The sequence below is a fragment of the Oryx dammah genome, unplaced genomic scaffold (genome assembly GCF_014754425.2).
Source record: "Oryx dammah isolate SB20612 unplaced genomic scaffold, SCBI_Odam_1.1 HiC_scaffold_29, whole genome shotgun sequence".
NCBI classification, from domain to species: Eukaryota; Metazoa; Chordata; class Mammalia; order Artiodactyla; family Bovidae; genus Oryx; species Oryx dammah.
Window position 1 is genome coordinate 60849509 of NW_024070213.1, and position 16182 is coordinate 60865690.

The 16182-nt window shown below is 42.4% G+C and overlaps 1 protein-coding gene across 8 annotated transcripts in view; it reads right to left on the bottom strand.

Moving 5' to 3' along the window:
• Positions 1-11837: 11837 nt before the first annotated feature.
• The window catches only part of NACA (nascent polypeptide associated complex subunit alpha), a 10480-nt gene continuing 6135 nt past the window's right edge, over positions 11838-16182 (bottom strand). For 4 of the 8 annotated variants that reach the window (XR_005719673.1, XR_005719672.1, XR_005719671.1 and 1 more), the window contains 7 exons: positions 14926-16182; positions 13659-13744; positions 13400-13477; positions 13020-13166; positions 12486-12614; positions 12152-12274; positions 11838-11963 (listed from right to left, as the gene is read on the bottom strand). The exon at positions 14926-16182 is cut by the window's right edge. Coding sequence is in view for 5 of the 8 variants with exons in the window: in XM_040232984.1 (XP_040088918.1) it covers positions 11949-11963; positions 12152-12274; positions 12486-12614; positions 13020-13166; positions 13400-13477; positions 13659-13744; positions 14926-15475 (1128 nt within the window). In the remaining 3 variants the exon portion in view is untranslated. The remainder of the gene's footprint in view (positions 11964-12151; positions 12275-12485; positions 12615-13019; positions 13167-13399; positions 13478-13658; positions 13745-14925) is intronic. The other 4 variants (XM_040232985.1, XM_040232988.1, XM_040232986.1 and 1 more) reach the window with 1 other exon arrangement.

The window sequence follows — 16182 nt, forward strand, 5'->3', positions numbered from 1 at the left end:
AGTGAACCCTATGATTGTCTCAGTTTAATGCCTAGAGAGAAGTTCCGGGTCATGGCATAAGGAGGAAGAATCTAGGAGGAGCCTGGCCATTACCTTGAGTAAAGGAGGTAGATGAGTAAATTGATGCTTTTGAGAACTGATGCTTTTGAACTATGGTATTGGAAAAGACTCTTGAGAGTCCCTTGGACTGCAAGGAGATCAAACCAGTCCATTCTAAAGGAGATCAGTCCTGGATATTCATTGGAAGGACTTGATGCTGAAGCTGAAGCTCCAATATTTTGGCCACCTGATGCAAAGAACTGACTTACTGGAAAAGACCCTGATGCTGGGAAAGATTGAAGGCATGAGGAGAAGGGGACGACAGAGGATGAGACGGTTGGATGGCATCACCGACTCAATGGACATGAGTTTGAGCAAGCTCTGGGAGATAGTGATGGACAGGGAAGTGAGTGACACACTGAGTGATTGAATTGAACTGAAATGAGATGGAGGCCAAGGTATCACAGGGTAAAGTTATCAGAAAAGAGAGAGAAACACACTGAAAGATTTCTAGAAATCTTTAGGGGTTCCCTCTTAGGTCTTTTCCTTAGTATTGTTTAGTGCATATACATGAGGAAAGAACCTTTAGAGTGGGGAAAGAACCACCTGAAACAAAGAGAACAATCTTTGAATATAAGATAAGATCAGGAATAATGCTTATTCCCACTAGCCAGGGTAGAAAAATCTCATAAATGACTAAGTGTATTTAGAAGAGTTTGCCTCAGTACTGCGAAAAAATTAGCCCTAGACCAATCTCTGCCCTGGCCTCATCTAACAAAGTTTAAAAGTAAGACCTGAAAGAATCAAACTGTTTGCAAGTCATTTAACTAACTGCACCTCAGAAAAAAATCTCAAAAATGTTTTTTAGAAATACAAAAATATCCAGAATCCAGCAAAGTAATATTCATGTCAGAGTACTCAATCAAAAATTAACATAAGGGCCTCCTTGGTGGCTCAGTGGTAAAAGAATCTGCCTGCCAGTGCAAGAGACAAGTTCAAACCCTGGTTGGGGAAGATTCCACATGCCGCAGAGCAACTAAGCCCAAGCGCCACAACTACTGAGATTATGCTCTAGGGCCCATGAGCTGCAACCTCTGAGCCTGTGTGTGGCAGCTATTGAAATCCTTGTGCCTAGAGCCGTTCTCTTCAAAAGAGAAGCCACAGCAATGAGAAGCTCATACACAACGAAGAGTTCCACTCACCACAATGGTAATATTGCAAATGATGCTGCCAACAATGGGTTAAATTCCAAAATATACAAACAACTCATACAACTCAGTATCAAAAAAACAACCCAATCAAAACAATGGGCAGAAACCTAAACAGACATTCCCCTAAGAAGACATACAGATGGTCCACAGCCACATGGAAAGATGCTCAATATTGCTAATTGTCACCTCACACTAGAGAAAGCCCACGTGCAGTAATAAAGACCCAGCACAGCCATAAATAAGAACAAAAGTATTATTTTAAAAAAATGACTGCCAATGTAGGGGACATGGGTTCATCCCTAGTCTGGGAAGATCCCACATGCCACGTGTGCTAAGCCTGTGTACTATATCCACTGAGCCCACACACTCTAGAGCCTGTGCTCTACAGTGAGAGAAGCTCACGCACCACAGCAAAGAGTAGCTCCCACTTGCTGCAAATAGAGAATGCCCATATGTAGCAATGAAGATCAGCACAGCCAAAAATAATAAAAGTTTTAGAATGATTGTTTTAAAAAAATACATGCACCCTAGTGTTCATAACAGCACTGTTTACAATAGCCAAGACATGGAAGCAACCTACATCAACAGGAAACTGTGACAAGGTTACGATGACAAGACTTTTCTTTTAAAAAAATAACACAAGATAAAATTTACCTTTTTAATCATTTTTTAAAATGTACAGTTCAGTGGGATCATGCTCTTGTCATTGTGCAACATTCAGTTCAGTTCAGTTCAGTTGCTCAGTCATGTCCGACTTTTTGTGACCCCATGAATCGCTGCACGCCAGGCCTCCCTGTCCATCACCAACTCCCAGAGTTCATTCAAACTCACGTCCATCGAGTCCGTGATGCCATCCAGCCATCTCATCCTCTGTCGTCCCCTTTTCCTCCTGCCCCCAATCCCTCCCAGCATCAGAGTCTTTTCCAATGAGTCAACTCTTCGCATGAGGTGGCCAAAGTACTGGAGTTTCAGCTTTAGCATCATTCCTTCCAAAGAACACCCAGGACCAATCTCCTTTAGAATGGACTGGCTGGATCTCTTTGCAGTCCAAGGGACTCTCAAGAGTCTTCTCCAACACCACAGTTCAAAGGCATCAATTCTTCAGCGCTCCACTTTCTTCACAGTCCAACTCTCACATTCATACATAACCACTGGAGAAACCATAGCCTTGACTAGACGGACCTTTGTTGGCAAAGTACTGTCTCTGCTTTTGAATACGCTATCTAGGTTGGTCATAACTTTCCTTCCAAGGAGTAAGTGTCTTTCAATTTCATGGCTTCAGTCACCATCTGCAGTGATTTTGGAGCACCCCCAAAATAGAGTCTGACACTGTTTCCACTGTTTCCCCATCTACTTCCCATGAAGTGATGCAACCAGATGCCATGATCTTCGTTTTCTGAATGTTGGGCTTTAAGCCAGCTTTTTCACTCTCCTCTTTCACTTTCATCAAGAGGGTATTCAGTTCCTCTTCACTTTCTGCCATAAGGGTGATGTCATCTGCATATCTGAGGTTATTGATATTTCTCCCGGCAATCTTGATTCCAGCTTGTGCTTCTTCCAGCCCAGCGTTTCTCATGATGTACTCTGCATATAAGTTAAATAAGCAGGGTGACAATATACAGCCTTGACGTACTGCTTTTTCTATTTGGAAACAGTCTGTTGTTCCATGTCCAGTTCTAACTGTCGCTTCCTGACCTGCATATAGGTTTCTCAATAGGCAGGTCAGGTGGTCTGGTATTCCCATCGCTTTCAGAATTTTCCACAGTTTATTGTGATCCACACAGTCAAAGGCTTTGGCATAGTCAATAAAGCAGAAATAGATCCATCTCCAGAACTTTTTCATATTCCTCACCTAAACTTCTGTACCCATTAAACACCAATTCTCCCTTCCTTTCTCCCCCAACCTCTGGCAACCACCGTTTTGTTTTCTGTTTTTGTGAATTTTACTAATCTAGGTACTTCATATAAGTGAAATAATATGCATTAATATTTGTCTTTTTTGACTGGCTTATTTCACTTAGTGTCGAGGTTTACTCTTATAGCGTGTATCAGACTTCCTTCCTTTTAAGGTAGAATAATATTCCATTATACGTATATGCTGCATTTTGCTTTTTCCTTCATCTCCAAGAGACACTTAGGTTGTTTCTTCATTTTGACTATTGTGAATAATGCTGCATGGGTGTATAGAAGTCTCCAAGGTCCTGATTTTGACTGGAGTATATACCCAGAGTGGAACTGCTAGATCACATATTCTATTTTTGATTTTTTGAGAATTGCCATACCATTTTCTGTAGCAGCTAAAGTACTATATAGTCCCATCAACAGAGCACAGGTGTTTCCATTCTTCACATCCTCACCAACACTTGTCATCTATTTTATTTTTTGATAGTAGCCATTCTAATGCTTGTGAGGTGGTATCTCACTGTAGTTTTGATTTGCATTTCCCCCTATATGCAGGTCAGGAGGCAACAGTTAGAACTGGACATGCATGGAACAACAGACTGGTTCCAAATAGGAAAAGGAGTACGTCAAGGCTGTATATTGTCACCCTGCTTATTTAACTTATATGCAGAGTACATCATGAGATACGCTGGGCTGGAAGAAGCACAAGCTGGAATCAAGATTGCCGGGAGAAATATCAATAACCTCAGATATGCAGATGACATCACCCTTATGGCAGAAAGTGAAGAGGAACTAAAAAGCCTCTTGATGAAAGTGAAAGAGGAGAGTGAAAAAGCTGGCTTAAAGCCCAACATTCAGAAAACGAAGACCATGGCATCTGGTTGCATCACTTCATGGGAAGTAGATGGGGAAACAGTGGAAACAGTGTCAGACTCTATTTTGGGGGGCTCCAAAATCACTGTAGATGGTGACCAAAGCCATGAAATTAAAAGACACTTACTCCTTGGAAGGAAAGTTATGACCAACCTAGATAGCGTATTCAAAAGCAGAGACAGTACTTTGCCAACAAACATCCATCTAGTCAAGGCTATGGTTTCTCCAGTGGTCATGTATGGATGTGAGAGTTGGGCTGTGAAGAAGGCTGAGCACCGAAGAATTGATGCTTTTGAACTGTGGTGTTGGAGAAGACTCTTGAGAGTCCCTTGGACTGCAAAGAGATCCAGCCAGTCCATTCTAAAGGAGATCAGTCTTGGGTATTCTTTGGAAGGAATGATACTAAAGCTGAAACTCCATTACTTTGGCCACCTCATGCGAAGAGTTGACTCATTGGAAAAGACTCTGATGCTGGGAGGGATTGGGGGCAGGAGGAAAAGGGGACGACAGAGGATGAGATGGCTGGATGGCATCACGGACTCGATGGACGTGAGTTTGAATGAACTCTGGGAGTTGGTGATGGACAGGGAGGCCTAGCATGCTGTGATTCATGGAGTCACAACAAGTCGGACACGACTGAGCGACTGAACTGAACTGAACTGAATGATTTGTGATGTTGAGCATCTTTTCATTTGCTTATTGGCTATTTGTATAACCTCTTTGGAGAAATTTCTATTCACGTCCTTTGCCCACTAAGTTGTAGTTATTTGTACATTGTAGATATTAAGCTATTATAACCCCAAAATTGTCATTTGCAGGTACTTTTCCCCAACTTCTGAGTTGTCTTTTTACTCTGTTGATTTGTGTCCTTTGATACAGAGAAGTTTTAAATTTTGGTGAAATCTAATTTATCTAATTCTTTCTTTTGTTGCTTGTGCTTTTGTTGTTTAATAAATCATTGCCAAATCCAAGAACATGAAGATTTCCCCGTTTTCTTCTGAGAGTTCTATCATTTTACGTCTTACATTTAGATCTTTGATCCATTTGTAGTTATTTTTTATTTTTTATATATATTTTTGGCCACACCATGAGGCTTGTGGGATCTTAGTTCCCTGACCAGGGGACTGAACCTAGGCTCATAGCAGTTAAAGTGCTGACTCTTAACCACTAGACTGCCAGGGAATTCCTTGTAGTTAATTTTTGTATATGGGGTAAAATAAGGGTCCAGCTTCATTCTTTTGCATGTGGATATCTAGTTTTCCTGACACAATTTGTTGCAAAGTCCAGGTTTTCTTTTCTTTTTTTTTTTTTAAATTTATTTTTGGCTGCACTGCATGGCTTGTAGGATGTTAGTTCCCCAACTAGGAACTGAGCCCATGCCCTTGGCAGTGAGGATGTCGAGTCCTAACTACTGGACCACCTGGGAATTCCTTTTTTTTTTTTAAACATGACTGAATGAATAGCTGTGTCATTCATTAACAGTATTAGCAGGAAATACATAAGGGAAAATTTTGACAGGCTAGATAATGTTAAGAAAGCTAATTTGAAGAAAGACAAATGCAGCCATGCATGAAGTGTCCATCCACTGGACTTAGCATCTAGGTGCCCTGGATGAGAAACAGTTCCTGGAGAAGTAGAGATAAAAGGAAGATGACAGTGGACTGGGAAGGTAATGAATACATCTATCATCATAGATAAATCTTGGAAAGTAAGTTGAAAAGCAATTTACATGATGATATGTAATATACAGTACAATTTTATTTAAAGTTTTAAATTTGCAGAACACTAACTTTTTTGGCATATTATAAATGTATGTTAAGAGTAGGAACTCATGTATAGGAATTAAAAAAATCAATTTTGGGGATTTCCCTGTTGGCCCAGTGGTTAAGAGTGTGTCTCCCAATGCACAGGGGTATGGGTTTGATCCCAGGTTGGGGAACAAAGAGCCTAAATGCTGCACAGCATGGCCTAAAAAAGCGAAATAAAACAATAATCAATTTTTAAGTGAATGGGGCTTCCCTTGTGGCCAGTGGTGAAGAATTGGCCTGCCAATGCAGGAGACACAGGTTCAACCCCTGATCAGGGAAGATCCCACTAAGCCCCTGAGCTACAACTACTGAGCCCATACACCCCAGAGCCAGTGCTCTGCATCATGAGAAGCCACTGCAATGGCTTCTGCCTGCGAACTGCAGCTAGAGGGTAGCCCCGGCTCTGGCAACTAGGGAAAAGCCCGTGCAGCATTGAAGACCCAGTGCAGCCAAAACTAAAGAAAAAAAATTTAAGTGAGTGGTTGAAACGTGAAACCTAGCTAGGTAAATAAACTGGCCCATTAGGAAGATTTTCATTTTTCATTAACAAAAAATATGTTTATTTTTACCATTGATTGCATTGGGTCTTCACTGCTGGATTCAGGCTTTCTCTAATTGTAGTGCCTGGGCTTCTCACTGCAGTGGCCTCTTGCTCTGGAGCACAGGCTCTAGGCATGCGGTCTTCTGTTGCTGTAGCATTTGGGCTGAGTGGTTGTGGCACATGGGCGTAGTTGCTCTGGGGCACGTGGAATCCTCCAGGACCAGGGATCGAAACTGTGTCCCCTGCATTGGCAGGAGGACTCTTACCCACTGTGCCACCAGGAAGGTCATTTTAATTTTTATTTATGAATTTTTGGTTGCGCTGGGTCTTTGTTGCTGAGCACAGACTTTCTTTAGCTTTGGCCATTAGGGGCTACTCTCTTTTGCAGTGTGTGGGCTTCTCGTTGCAGTGGCTTCTCTTATTGCAGTGTGTGGGCTCAGGAGTTGCAGCACATGGACTTAGTTGCTCCATGGCATGTGGAATCTTCCTGGACCAGGGATCCAACCCCTGTCCCCTGCATTGGCAGGCACGTTCTTATCCACTGTAACACCAGGGAAATACTTTGTTTTTATTTTAAATCAGAAGGGTGGTTTAGTAAATAACCTGTGCCAATTTTAAATTCTTATCAAATGCTTCTAACCATCCTAAATATGTTTTGGGAGTATTAGGTCTACTGTTACAGATGGAAGCAGAGATTACTTGAGATTTCACTGATATGTGGCCTATTGAATATTTGAACATAAGTATTTAATCAGTTTGAGAATAGGAAGGAACAATTCCTCTTTAAAAGTTTTATCCAAACTATACATCCTCTAATTTGAGAACTAAAAATTTAATCATTCTGTAGCAGAGGAGGTTAGTTGCACATTTTAAGGGTAGTAAATAAAAAATGGTTGAAGGAATTATAGGCATTCCTAGTTTTATTTGCTTTGCAGACACCGTGTTTTTTACAAGTTGAAGGTTTGTGGCAAATTGGCGCCACTTTGCCAACAGCACTTGCTCCCTTCATGTCTATCTCACATTTTGGTAACTCTCAAAATATTTCAAACTTTTAAACTACTACATTTTTTATGGTGATCTGTGATCTTTGAGATTACCACTGTAATTGTTTTAGGACATCATGAACCATGCCCATATAAGATGGTGGACTCGATAAATGTGTTTTGCCTGTTTTACTGACCAGCCATCTCTCTTTCTCTCTCTCCCCTCAAGCTTCTCTATTTCCTGAGACACAAGGATACTGAAATTAGGCCTAATTAATAGCCAAACAATGGCTTCTTAAGTGTTCAAGTGAAAGGAAGAGATTCATGTCTCTTATTTTAAAACAAGAGCTAGAAATGATTAAACTTAGTGAGGAAGCCATGTCAAAAGCAGAGATAGGCTGAAACTAGGCCTAAATTACACCAAACAATTGGCCAAGTTGTGAATGCAACCTACTCACCGACTTTGAACCAAATGTCATGGCCATAAAAAAAAAAAAGTTACTCTCAATCTTCAGAAACTCCCACTTTATCAGTCGGTAGCCATCAAGACTTCCACCAGTTAAAAAAAAACAAACAAACTGGTAAGTCCTACATAACTTTTAAATGCACTAGAAAAAAAAAATCATGACTCACTGTATTGTGTGATGGTATAGAACTGAACCCACAATATCTTTGAGGTATGCCAGAGATCAGCCTTTTTGCCATACTACCCCTTCTTCCTTTCTGGGTTTCCCTGGTAGTTCAGTTCAGTCACTCAGTCGTGTCTGACTCTTTGCGACCCCATGAACCGCAGCACGACAGGCCTCCCTGTCCATCACCAACTCCTGAAGTCCACCCAAACCCATGTCCACTGAGTCGGGGAATGCCATCCAACCATCTCATCCTCTGTTGTCCCCTTTTCCTCCTGCCCTCAATCTTTCCCAGCATCAGGGTCTTTTCCAATGAGTTAGTTCTTTGCATCAGGTGGCCAAAGTATTGGAATTTCAGCTTCAACATCAGTTCTTCCAATGAACACCCAGGACTGATCTCCTTTAGAATGGACTGGTTGGATCTCCTCGCAGTCCAAGGGCCTCTCAAGTCTTCTCCAACACCACAGTTCAAAAGCATCAATTCTTTGGCACTCAGCTTTCTTTATAGTCCAACTCTCACATCCATACATGACCACTGGAAAAACCATAGCCTTGACTAGACGGACCTTTGTTGGCAAAGTAATGTCTCTGCTTTTTAATATGTTGTCTAGGTTGGTCATAACTTTCCTTCCAAGGAGTAAGCATTTTTTAATTTCATGGCTTCAGTCACCATCTGCAGTGATTTTGGAGCCCAGAAAAATAAAGTCAGCCACTGTTTCGAGTTTCCCCATCTATTTGCCATGAAGTGATGGGACCAGATGCCATGATCTTAGTTTTCTGAATGTTGGGCTTTAAGCCACTTTTTCACTCTCCTCTTTCAAGAGGCTCCTTAGTTCTTCACTTTCTACCAAAAAAGGTGGTGTCACCTGAATATCTGAGGTTATTGATATTTCTCTTGGCAATCTTGATTCCAGCTTGTGCTTCCTCCAGCCCAGCGTTTCTCATGATGTACTCTGCGTAAGTCAGATAAGTACTCCAGTACTCTTGCCTGGAAAATCCCATGGACGGAGGAGCCTGGTAGGCTGCAGTCCACGGGGTCGCGAAGAGTAGGACACGACTGAGCGACTTCACTTTGACTTTTCACTTTCATGCATTGGAGAAGGAAATGGCAACCCACTCCAGTATTCTTGCTTAGAGAATCCCAGGGATGGGGGAGCCTGGTGGGCTGCCGTCTATGGGGTTGCACAGAGTCAGACACGACTGAAGCGACTTAGCAGCAGCAGGGTGACAATATATAGCCTTGACGTACTCCTTTCCCGATTTGGAACCAGTCTGTTGTTCCATGTCCAGTTCTAACTGTTGGTTCCTGACCTGCCTATAGATTTCTCAGGAGGCAGGTCAGGTGGTCTGGTATTCCCATCTCTTTTTCCACAGTTTATTGTGATCCATACAAAGGCGTTGGCATAGTCAATACGGCAGAAATGTTTTTCTGAACTCTCTTGCTTTTTCAATGACCCAGCGAATGTTGGAGATTTGATCTCTGGTTCCTCTCCCTTTTCTAAAATCAGCTTCACAACCCAGATAATCACGATGGTGTGATCACTCACCTAGAGCCAGACATCCTGAAATGTAAAGTCAAGTGGGCCTTAGGAAGCATCACCATGAACAAAGCTAGTGGAGGTGATGGAATTCCAGTTGAGCTATTTCAAATCCTGAAAGATAATGCTGTGAAAGTGCTACACTCAATATGTCAGCAAATTTGGAAAACTCAGCAGTGGCCACAGGACTGGAAAAGGTCAGTTTTCATTCCAATCCCAAAGAAAGGCAATGCCAAAGAATGTTCAAACTACTGCACAATTGCACTCATCTCACATGCTAGTAAAATAATGCTTCCCTGGTAACTCAGTGGTAAAAAAATCCACCTGCAAAGCAACAGACAAGGGTTTGATCCCTGGGTTGGCAAGATTTCCCTTGAGGAAATGGCAACCTACTCTGGTATTCTTGCCTGGGAAATCCTATGAACAGAGGAATCTGGTGGGTGATAGTCCACAGGGTCACAAGTCAGACATGACTTAGCAACTAAACAAATGCCTGTAATATATGATATAAAGGGTAGCAATAGTTTGAAATGGGAATACACTACAGTTATCAGTGGCAGTAATAGCCTTGAACAAGATACTTCTCTAAAAATGTAACCAAGAACTGGCAGTTTGTTCTCTCTGTAGAGAGGGAAGGGTGAGGAAATGGGAGTTAATATCCCTAAATTCTTCCTGAAATAATTACTACCTAACTCAGACTTGGCAGAATTCAGCCTCTTGAGATTTCTGTTCACTTAATGATTGTTTTACTCCAGAGAAATAGATCATTATTCTCAGCCAGAAGTCAATCTGTGCTTCTCTAGGATAGCCTACTACAATGAAAAGGCTTTGGTCTTTGTGGAAGTCATTTAACCTCTTTTGGTCCTGTCTTAATCCCAACTCCTAAGATAATGCCTACTTTCTCAAAGGAACTGAGAATAGTAAAAAGATTTAAACTTTAGTTCCCAACATACCACAGCATCTTTTTCAAAAATGTAGCCTTCCTATTTTCAAATTTTAGCCCTCTGCTCTCCCCCAAACCACTTACTAGTAACTAAAGAGCTTCTAGATCAAAGTGAGAGCAGAGTGAAAAAGCTGGCTTAAAACTCAACATTCAAAAAACTAAGATCATGGCATCCGTCCCATTATTTCATGGCAAAAAGATGGGGAAACACTGGAAACACTTGACTTTTTCTTGGGCTCCAAAGTCACTGTAGATGGTGACTGCAGCCAGGAAATGAAAAGACACTTGCCGTTTGGAAGAAAAGCTATGACAAATCTAGACAGCATATTAAAAAGCAGAGACATTACTTTGCCCACAAAGGTCTGCTGTCTAGTCAAAGCTATGGCTTTCCCAGTAGTCAGTCACGTATGAATGTTCAGAGTTGGACCATCAAGAAAGCTGAGTGCTGAAGAATTGATGCTTTTGAACTGTGGTATTGGAGAAGGCTCTTGAGTCCCTTGGACTGCAAGATCAAATCAGTCAATCCTAAAGGAAATCAGTCTTGAATATTCATTGGAAAGACTGATGCTGAAGCTTCAACACTTTGGCCACCTGATAGGAAGAACTGATTCATTAGAAAAGACCCTGATGCTTAGAAAGATTGAAGGCAGAAGTGGACAACAGAGGAAGTGATGGCTGAATGGCATCAATTCAACGGACATGAGTTTGAGCAAGCTCTGGGAGTTGGGTGATGGACAGGGAAGCTTGGCATGCGACTGAGCAACTCAGAAACTTCACTGTTCTTATGACTTCTAGTTATCTGTATTGTGTATTTATCATGACTGGCTAAACCAAACTCCAGTTTGCCTGGAGCAGTTCTGATTTCATTTATTATTGTAGCACCATTATGGCTACCTAATCATAATTTATAGATTAATATGTCTGTATGTCTAAGAGCACTGCATGTGCACTGTCTATAGTCAAAAATCTCTCCTTCATGAGGTACCTTCCTTCAAAATATATTTAACCTGGGCCCCCTGCATTGGGAGTAAGGAGTCTTAGCCATTGGACTACTAGGGAAGTCCTAGTATCTTCACTTTTTTACAAAATACTATCTGAATACATACTGGGCCTCATCTGGCCTCTGTGGCAAGCATTTCACATCTATTACTTCCAACCCTGTACCAAGCTATTACATGACAAGAGGCCAGATGAGTCCCAATATGTTTTCAGAAAGATCATAGGTCAGAGGAGAGGATAATTATTAAAAGGGAAACCTGTGGCATTAAACCTCTTTAACTGAAGCTGAGGTCTTAAGAGTTACAAATAAATGTGTTCTCATTTCTAGAGCTTCTGTCCCCCCACACCCCAAAGAGATCAAGCACCCAGAGTTCATCCAACAAGAAGCCATAACTTTATTAATGATAGAAACAGTACAAATTTCAAACCCAGCTGCAGTTACTCTTTTGAAACACCAAAAAAAAGGTCCTCTTTTCAGATGGTTACATTGTTAATTCCTGTAAGAGAAAAGAGATCATCAGAAGTGGTTACAGGCAAATTCAGAGAATACAGATCACTAAAATCCAAGGAAACTCAGAACAGACTCTGGAAAGAGGCTTCTTAATTGGCTGATATTAAGTACAAAAAATAGTCACCCACAACTGGTCAGAAAAGACGGAGTCAAAGAGTAAGCTTGGATACTTACCATAATAGCATTTACAATATCATTACTGTTGTTCTTTAGGGCTCGGACTGCCTTTGCTCTCGACACATTTGCTTGTGACATGACCAATTCTATGTCCTTAACTTCCACACCTGTTTCATCAACCTAAGATAAGGAAAAAATACTTAATAATAAACTAAAGGCAAGAACAACTTCAAGAGTTGTCAAGCATCACTTGAATCTACAGATAGTACTTAAGTCAAAAGCTACTTAACTGATGGAGTTCAAGAGCCTAAAACCATATAGAACACACCCATCAATACAAACATGGTATTATCTTGAAAGGATTTAAGATACAAAAGATTTCCTTATATACCTCTTCTTCTTCACTCTCCTCTTGTACAGTTGGAGTCTGTGTGTTTTCTTGGATGTTTGAGACAGCTTCACCTTGAACTTTGAATTTCTCAGCAGCTGCTAACTGTGCTTGCTGAGATAAATCCTCAATCTATAGGACAGAAAGTACACATTCAAATGAGTAGATCAACTGCAGTAAATCAACAAAATGGTATCTTTCCCAAACTCTCACTCTAAATCCAACTAACTTAAATCTAAATCACATTAACTTACCACCTAGCTTTAAATCGCTTGATCTCACTCAGATTATACTGATATATCCCTGTAGACAAAGAAATAGCTTATGTCTAAAGCAGTGGTCCTCCATTGGAGGGTGATTTTGTTCCCTAGGGGACATCTATCAAAAGCCTGGAGATTTTGTTGGTTATTACAACTGCAAGTGATACTGCTTAATGGATAGCCCTTCTACAACAAAGAATTATTTGATCCAAAATGTCAACAGCACTGAAGTTGAGAAATCCTGGTCTACAGCAATTCTCAAGAAAACCTTCCTTACCTTGGCTTCCCCAAAAACAATGTAGGTATCTGAAGCTGGGCTCTTGTACACATCTGGTTTTGTGATGACAAAAAGGATATTCTTAGATTTCCGGATAGTGACTCTAGTAACCCCTGTAACCTGTCGAAGACCCAGCTTGGACATAGCCTAAAGAATAAAAAATAACAGGTTGTCAACTTCTTTAGAAGCAGCTTTAGGAAATAAACTCAACAAAACTACATTCTAAGCAAAGACTTTCTGTGGGTGAAGAAAAGTTTACATAGGAATACATCATTGATTCCCAGGCTTCCTGCCACAACCCTGAGTCCCACTACAGATTCCCCCTTTCGAAAGTTGCTTCATCAGAACCTTTAACTCTTGTTTATAACTTCAATTCTTACCTTCCGTGCCTTCTTTTCACTCCGGCTCTGTTTTGCTTTACTGACTGGTTCTTCATCGATTTCAGCTGCTGCTGCCAGCTAAGAAAATTAAATAGCTATGAGTAAACTGGAATGTAAGACCTGGATACCAAAATCCCCATGTGGTTTTCCCTTTACAAAAGTTCACAGCTCCAAATGCATAAGCCAGCTTTCTCTGATCAACACTGGTTCACCAATGTTTCTCTGACCCAAGTACTTACATTAGTAAGTTAATACCCACCTGAGCTTGTTGTGTGGTTGCCTGTGTAGAATCCTGTTCCTCAAGCTCTGGGACTGATTCATCACTATCAGATTCTGTTCCAGACCCTAAAATGGCAAATAACTTTTACTATTATATAGTGAAGATTACAAAAGGCACCTTACCATGGCCTGCCCAGACCAAAAGTCACTGGTTTTATACACCAGACCTCAGAGAATTTAATGCAAACCAATGGACTTGTATGAAGTTGGCTTGTACAGTATGATAGCCTGTAACTTAGTCACAAACTAGTGTGTACACATCCATTAAAGACCCAGCCCCAGAAACACTAGACACAGCTCAGCATTTTATATAACTGTTACTTTTCCTTCAAGTTCTTCACTTCTTGGCACAGGCAAATACCAATGATTTATGCAATGCCAAATTCTACCCAATAGCCCATCCATCTTAGAAAGGTTCTGGTAGGCAAGGTGCCTCCAGGTATACTTCAGTGAAAACAGTTAAGATGACATTGTGGAGGCGGTCTTGAGGGGGTTGAGAGAGAGGACACTTTCCCCTCATCCTTTAAACTGGGTTGGGGGAGGCCAGAAGCAGTTGTGTACACATTTAGCTTTATTTTCAAACTACTATCCCTAGTAGTTTGATCTAATCAACCAACCCAAAGATTCTCAAAATGCTGATCTATAGTGTTTTTTTTGATCTATAGTTCTAATAGTCACTTCTAGATAATTGTCCTATGACCTCATCCATTTCTTCCAAATGTAACTCGTTTCTCTCAATTCAAAGGCCAAGCATCAATGGACTACTGAGGATAAAAGCATACACCTCCACCATTCTCAGGCTAGGGAAAATAGGTCTTGGAGTAAAAGAGTCCCTGGGCACTGGTTATTACTAAGTGTAAGATGTGAAGAAATTCAAGCAGTTCTACATTTCCTAATATTTTAGCAAATCCCAGGCCCAGGGACAAGGTTAGTGATGTGGTAGAGATTAGAGCAAATTAAAGGTCTAGAAGGTCTTGGTTTTCAGTGTCAGATCAGGTAGGTAAGAAAGATGATGGACCCAGAGTTAGTCTGGACCACACTACACAAGATAATACACAATGGCCTATCTGAGGCGAAAACCAAGATTCTGTCTCACATTTGTAGTTTCTGCATTTAAGCTTATTGTTCTATGCCCAAACACAAGCAGATATACTGGAGAAAGCGGCGCATCCTATGGTTAGTATTGGTGGGTAGCCCGGGAGGGTTGTGGGCAACACACCATGCACACGGCAAACCAAGGCAAATACCCTTATTGTTCTTCACAACAGGCTGCTTGGCAGAGGGGGTTGGGGCAGGGATCCCAGCAGGTTTGGGGGTGGGCATGTTGACGAGGACCGGCTGGAAAGGCACTCCCCCCGAGATTGGTTCCGGGGGAATCAGAGGCGGCAGCTCATCCTCATCAGCAGGGGCTGAGGGCTTACAGGGTGATTCCAGCACCAGCCCAGGTGAGGACGGCAGAAATTGCTGTTTAGGAAGCAGAGGGGGAACTGGGGAGGAAGCAAGAGGCAGAGACACTGATGGGGTAGGTGCTGGAGAGACAGACACTGATCCAGCTTTAGGAAGTATCTTCTCTGGGGCAGCTGTTGCTGAAGGGGTAGATGTCTCTGACTCAGGAGGAGGAGGCAAGGGGCCCTTTGGGGAATGGAAAGAATCTTTGCCTTTTAAGGGAGAGACAGGGAGGGCTTTTGGAGCCTTTGGAGAAGAACCTTTCTGAGTAGAGACTGTCAGTAGAGGAGCTGGAAGGGGTCCTTTAGTACCATTCTGAGCTGAGGGATCTGGGCACACAGGTGGTGACATAGAACTCTTCTTGGCTGCTGGACCTTTCTGAGTGGGAGTTGTGATGACTGTTGCACTTTCTGGAGCTGAACCATCAAGCACTGCTTTGACAGCTGTGGGGCCTTTCTTTATTGGGGGCCCTTTAGATGCCTGAGGGGCAGTGGACCCCAAGGGACATGTGACTGAAACTGGGGAAGTAGGGGCCTCTTTGGGAGAGAGAGGAGTCACAGTTGGGGGAGTGGGAGCCTCTTTGGAGGATGAGGTTGCTGGGGCCCCTTTGGGGACTGGAGACTTTTTGGGGGAGGGAGGAATTACAGCTGAGGGAGTGGGCACTCCCTTGGGGACTGGGGTTCCTGTTGCTTTTTTGGTGGAAGGAGTCACGGCTGGGGAAGTAGGGACCTCTTTGTTGTCTGGAGTTGCTGAGGCTCTTTTGGGGGCCGGAGTCCCTTTGGAGGAGGGAGGAGCCACAGCTAAAGGAGTGGGAGTTCCTTTGAGTGATGCTGCTGCTGAGGCCTCTTTGGGGTCTGGAGTTGCTGGAGACTCTTTGGGAGCCAGAGTTGCTGAAGCTCTTTTGGGGGAGAGAGGAGCCACAGATGGGGGAGCAGGGTCTCCTGTGAGAGGTGGGGTTGCTGGACCCCTTTTGGGGGGAGGAGAAGTCACAGCAGAGGGAGTGGGGGTTCCTTTGGGAGATGGAGTTGCTGGGCTCCCTTTGGGGGAGGGAGGAGTCA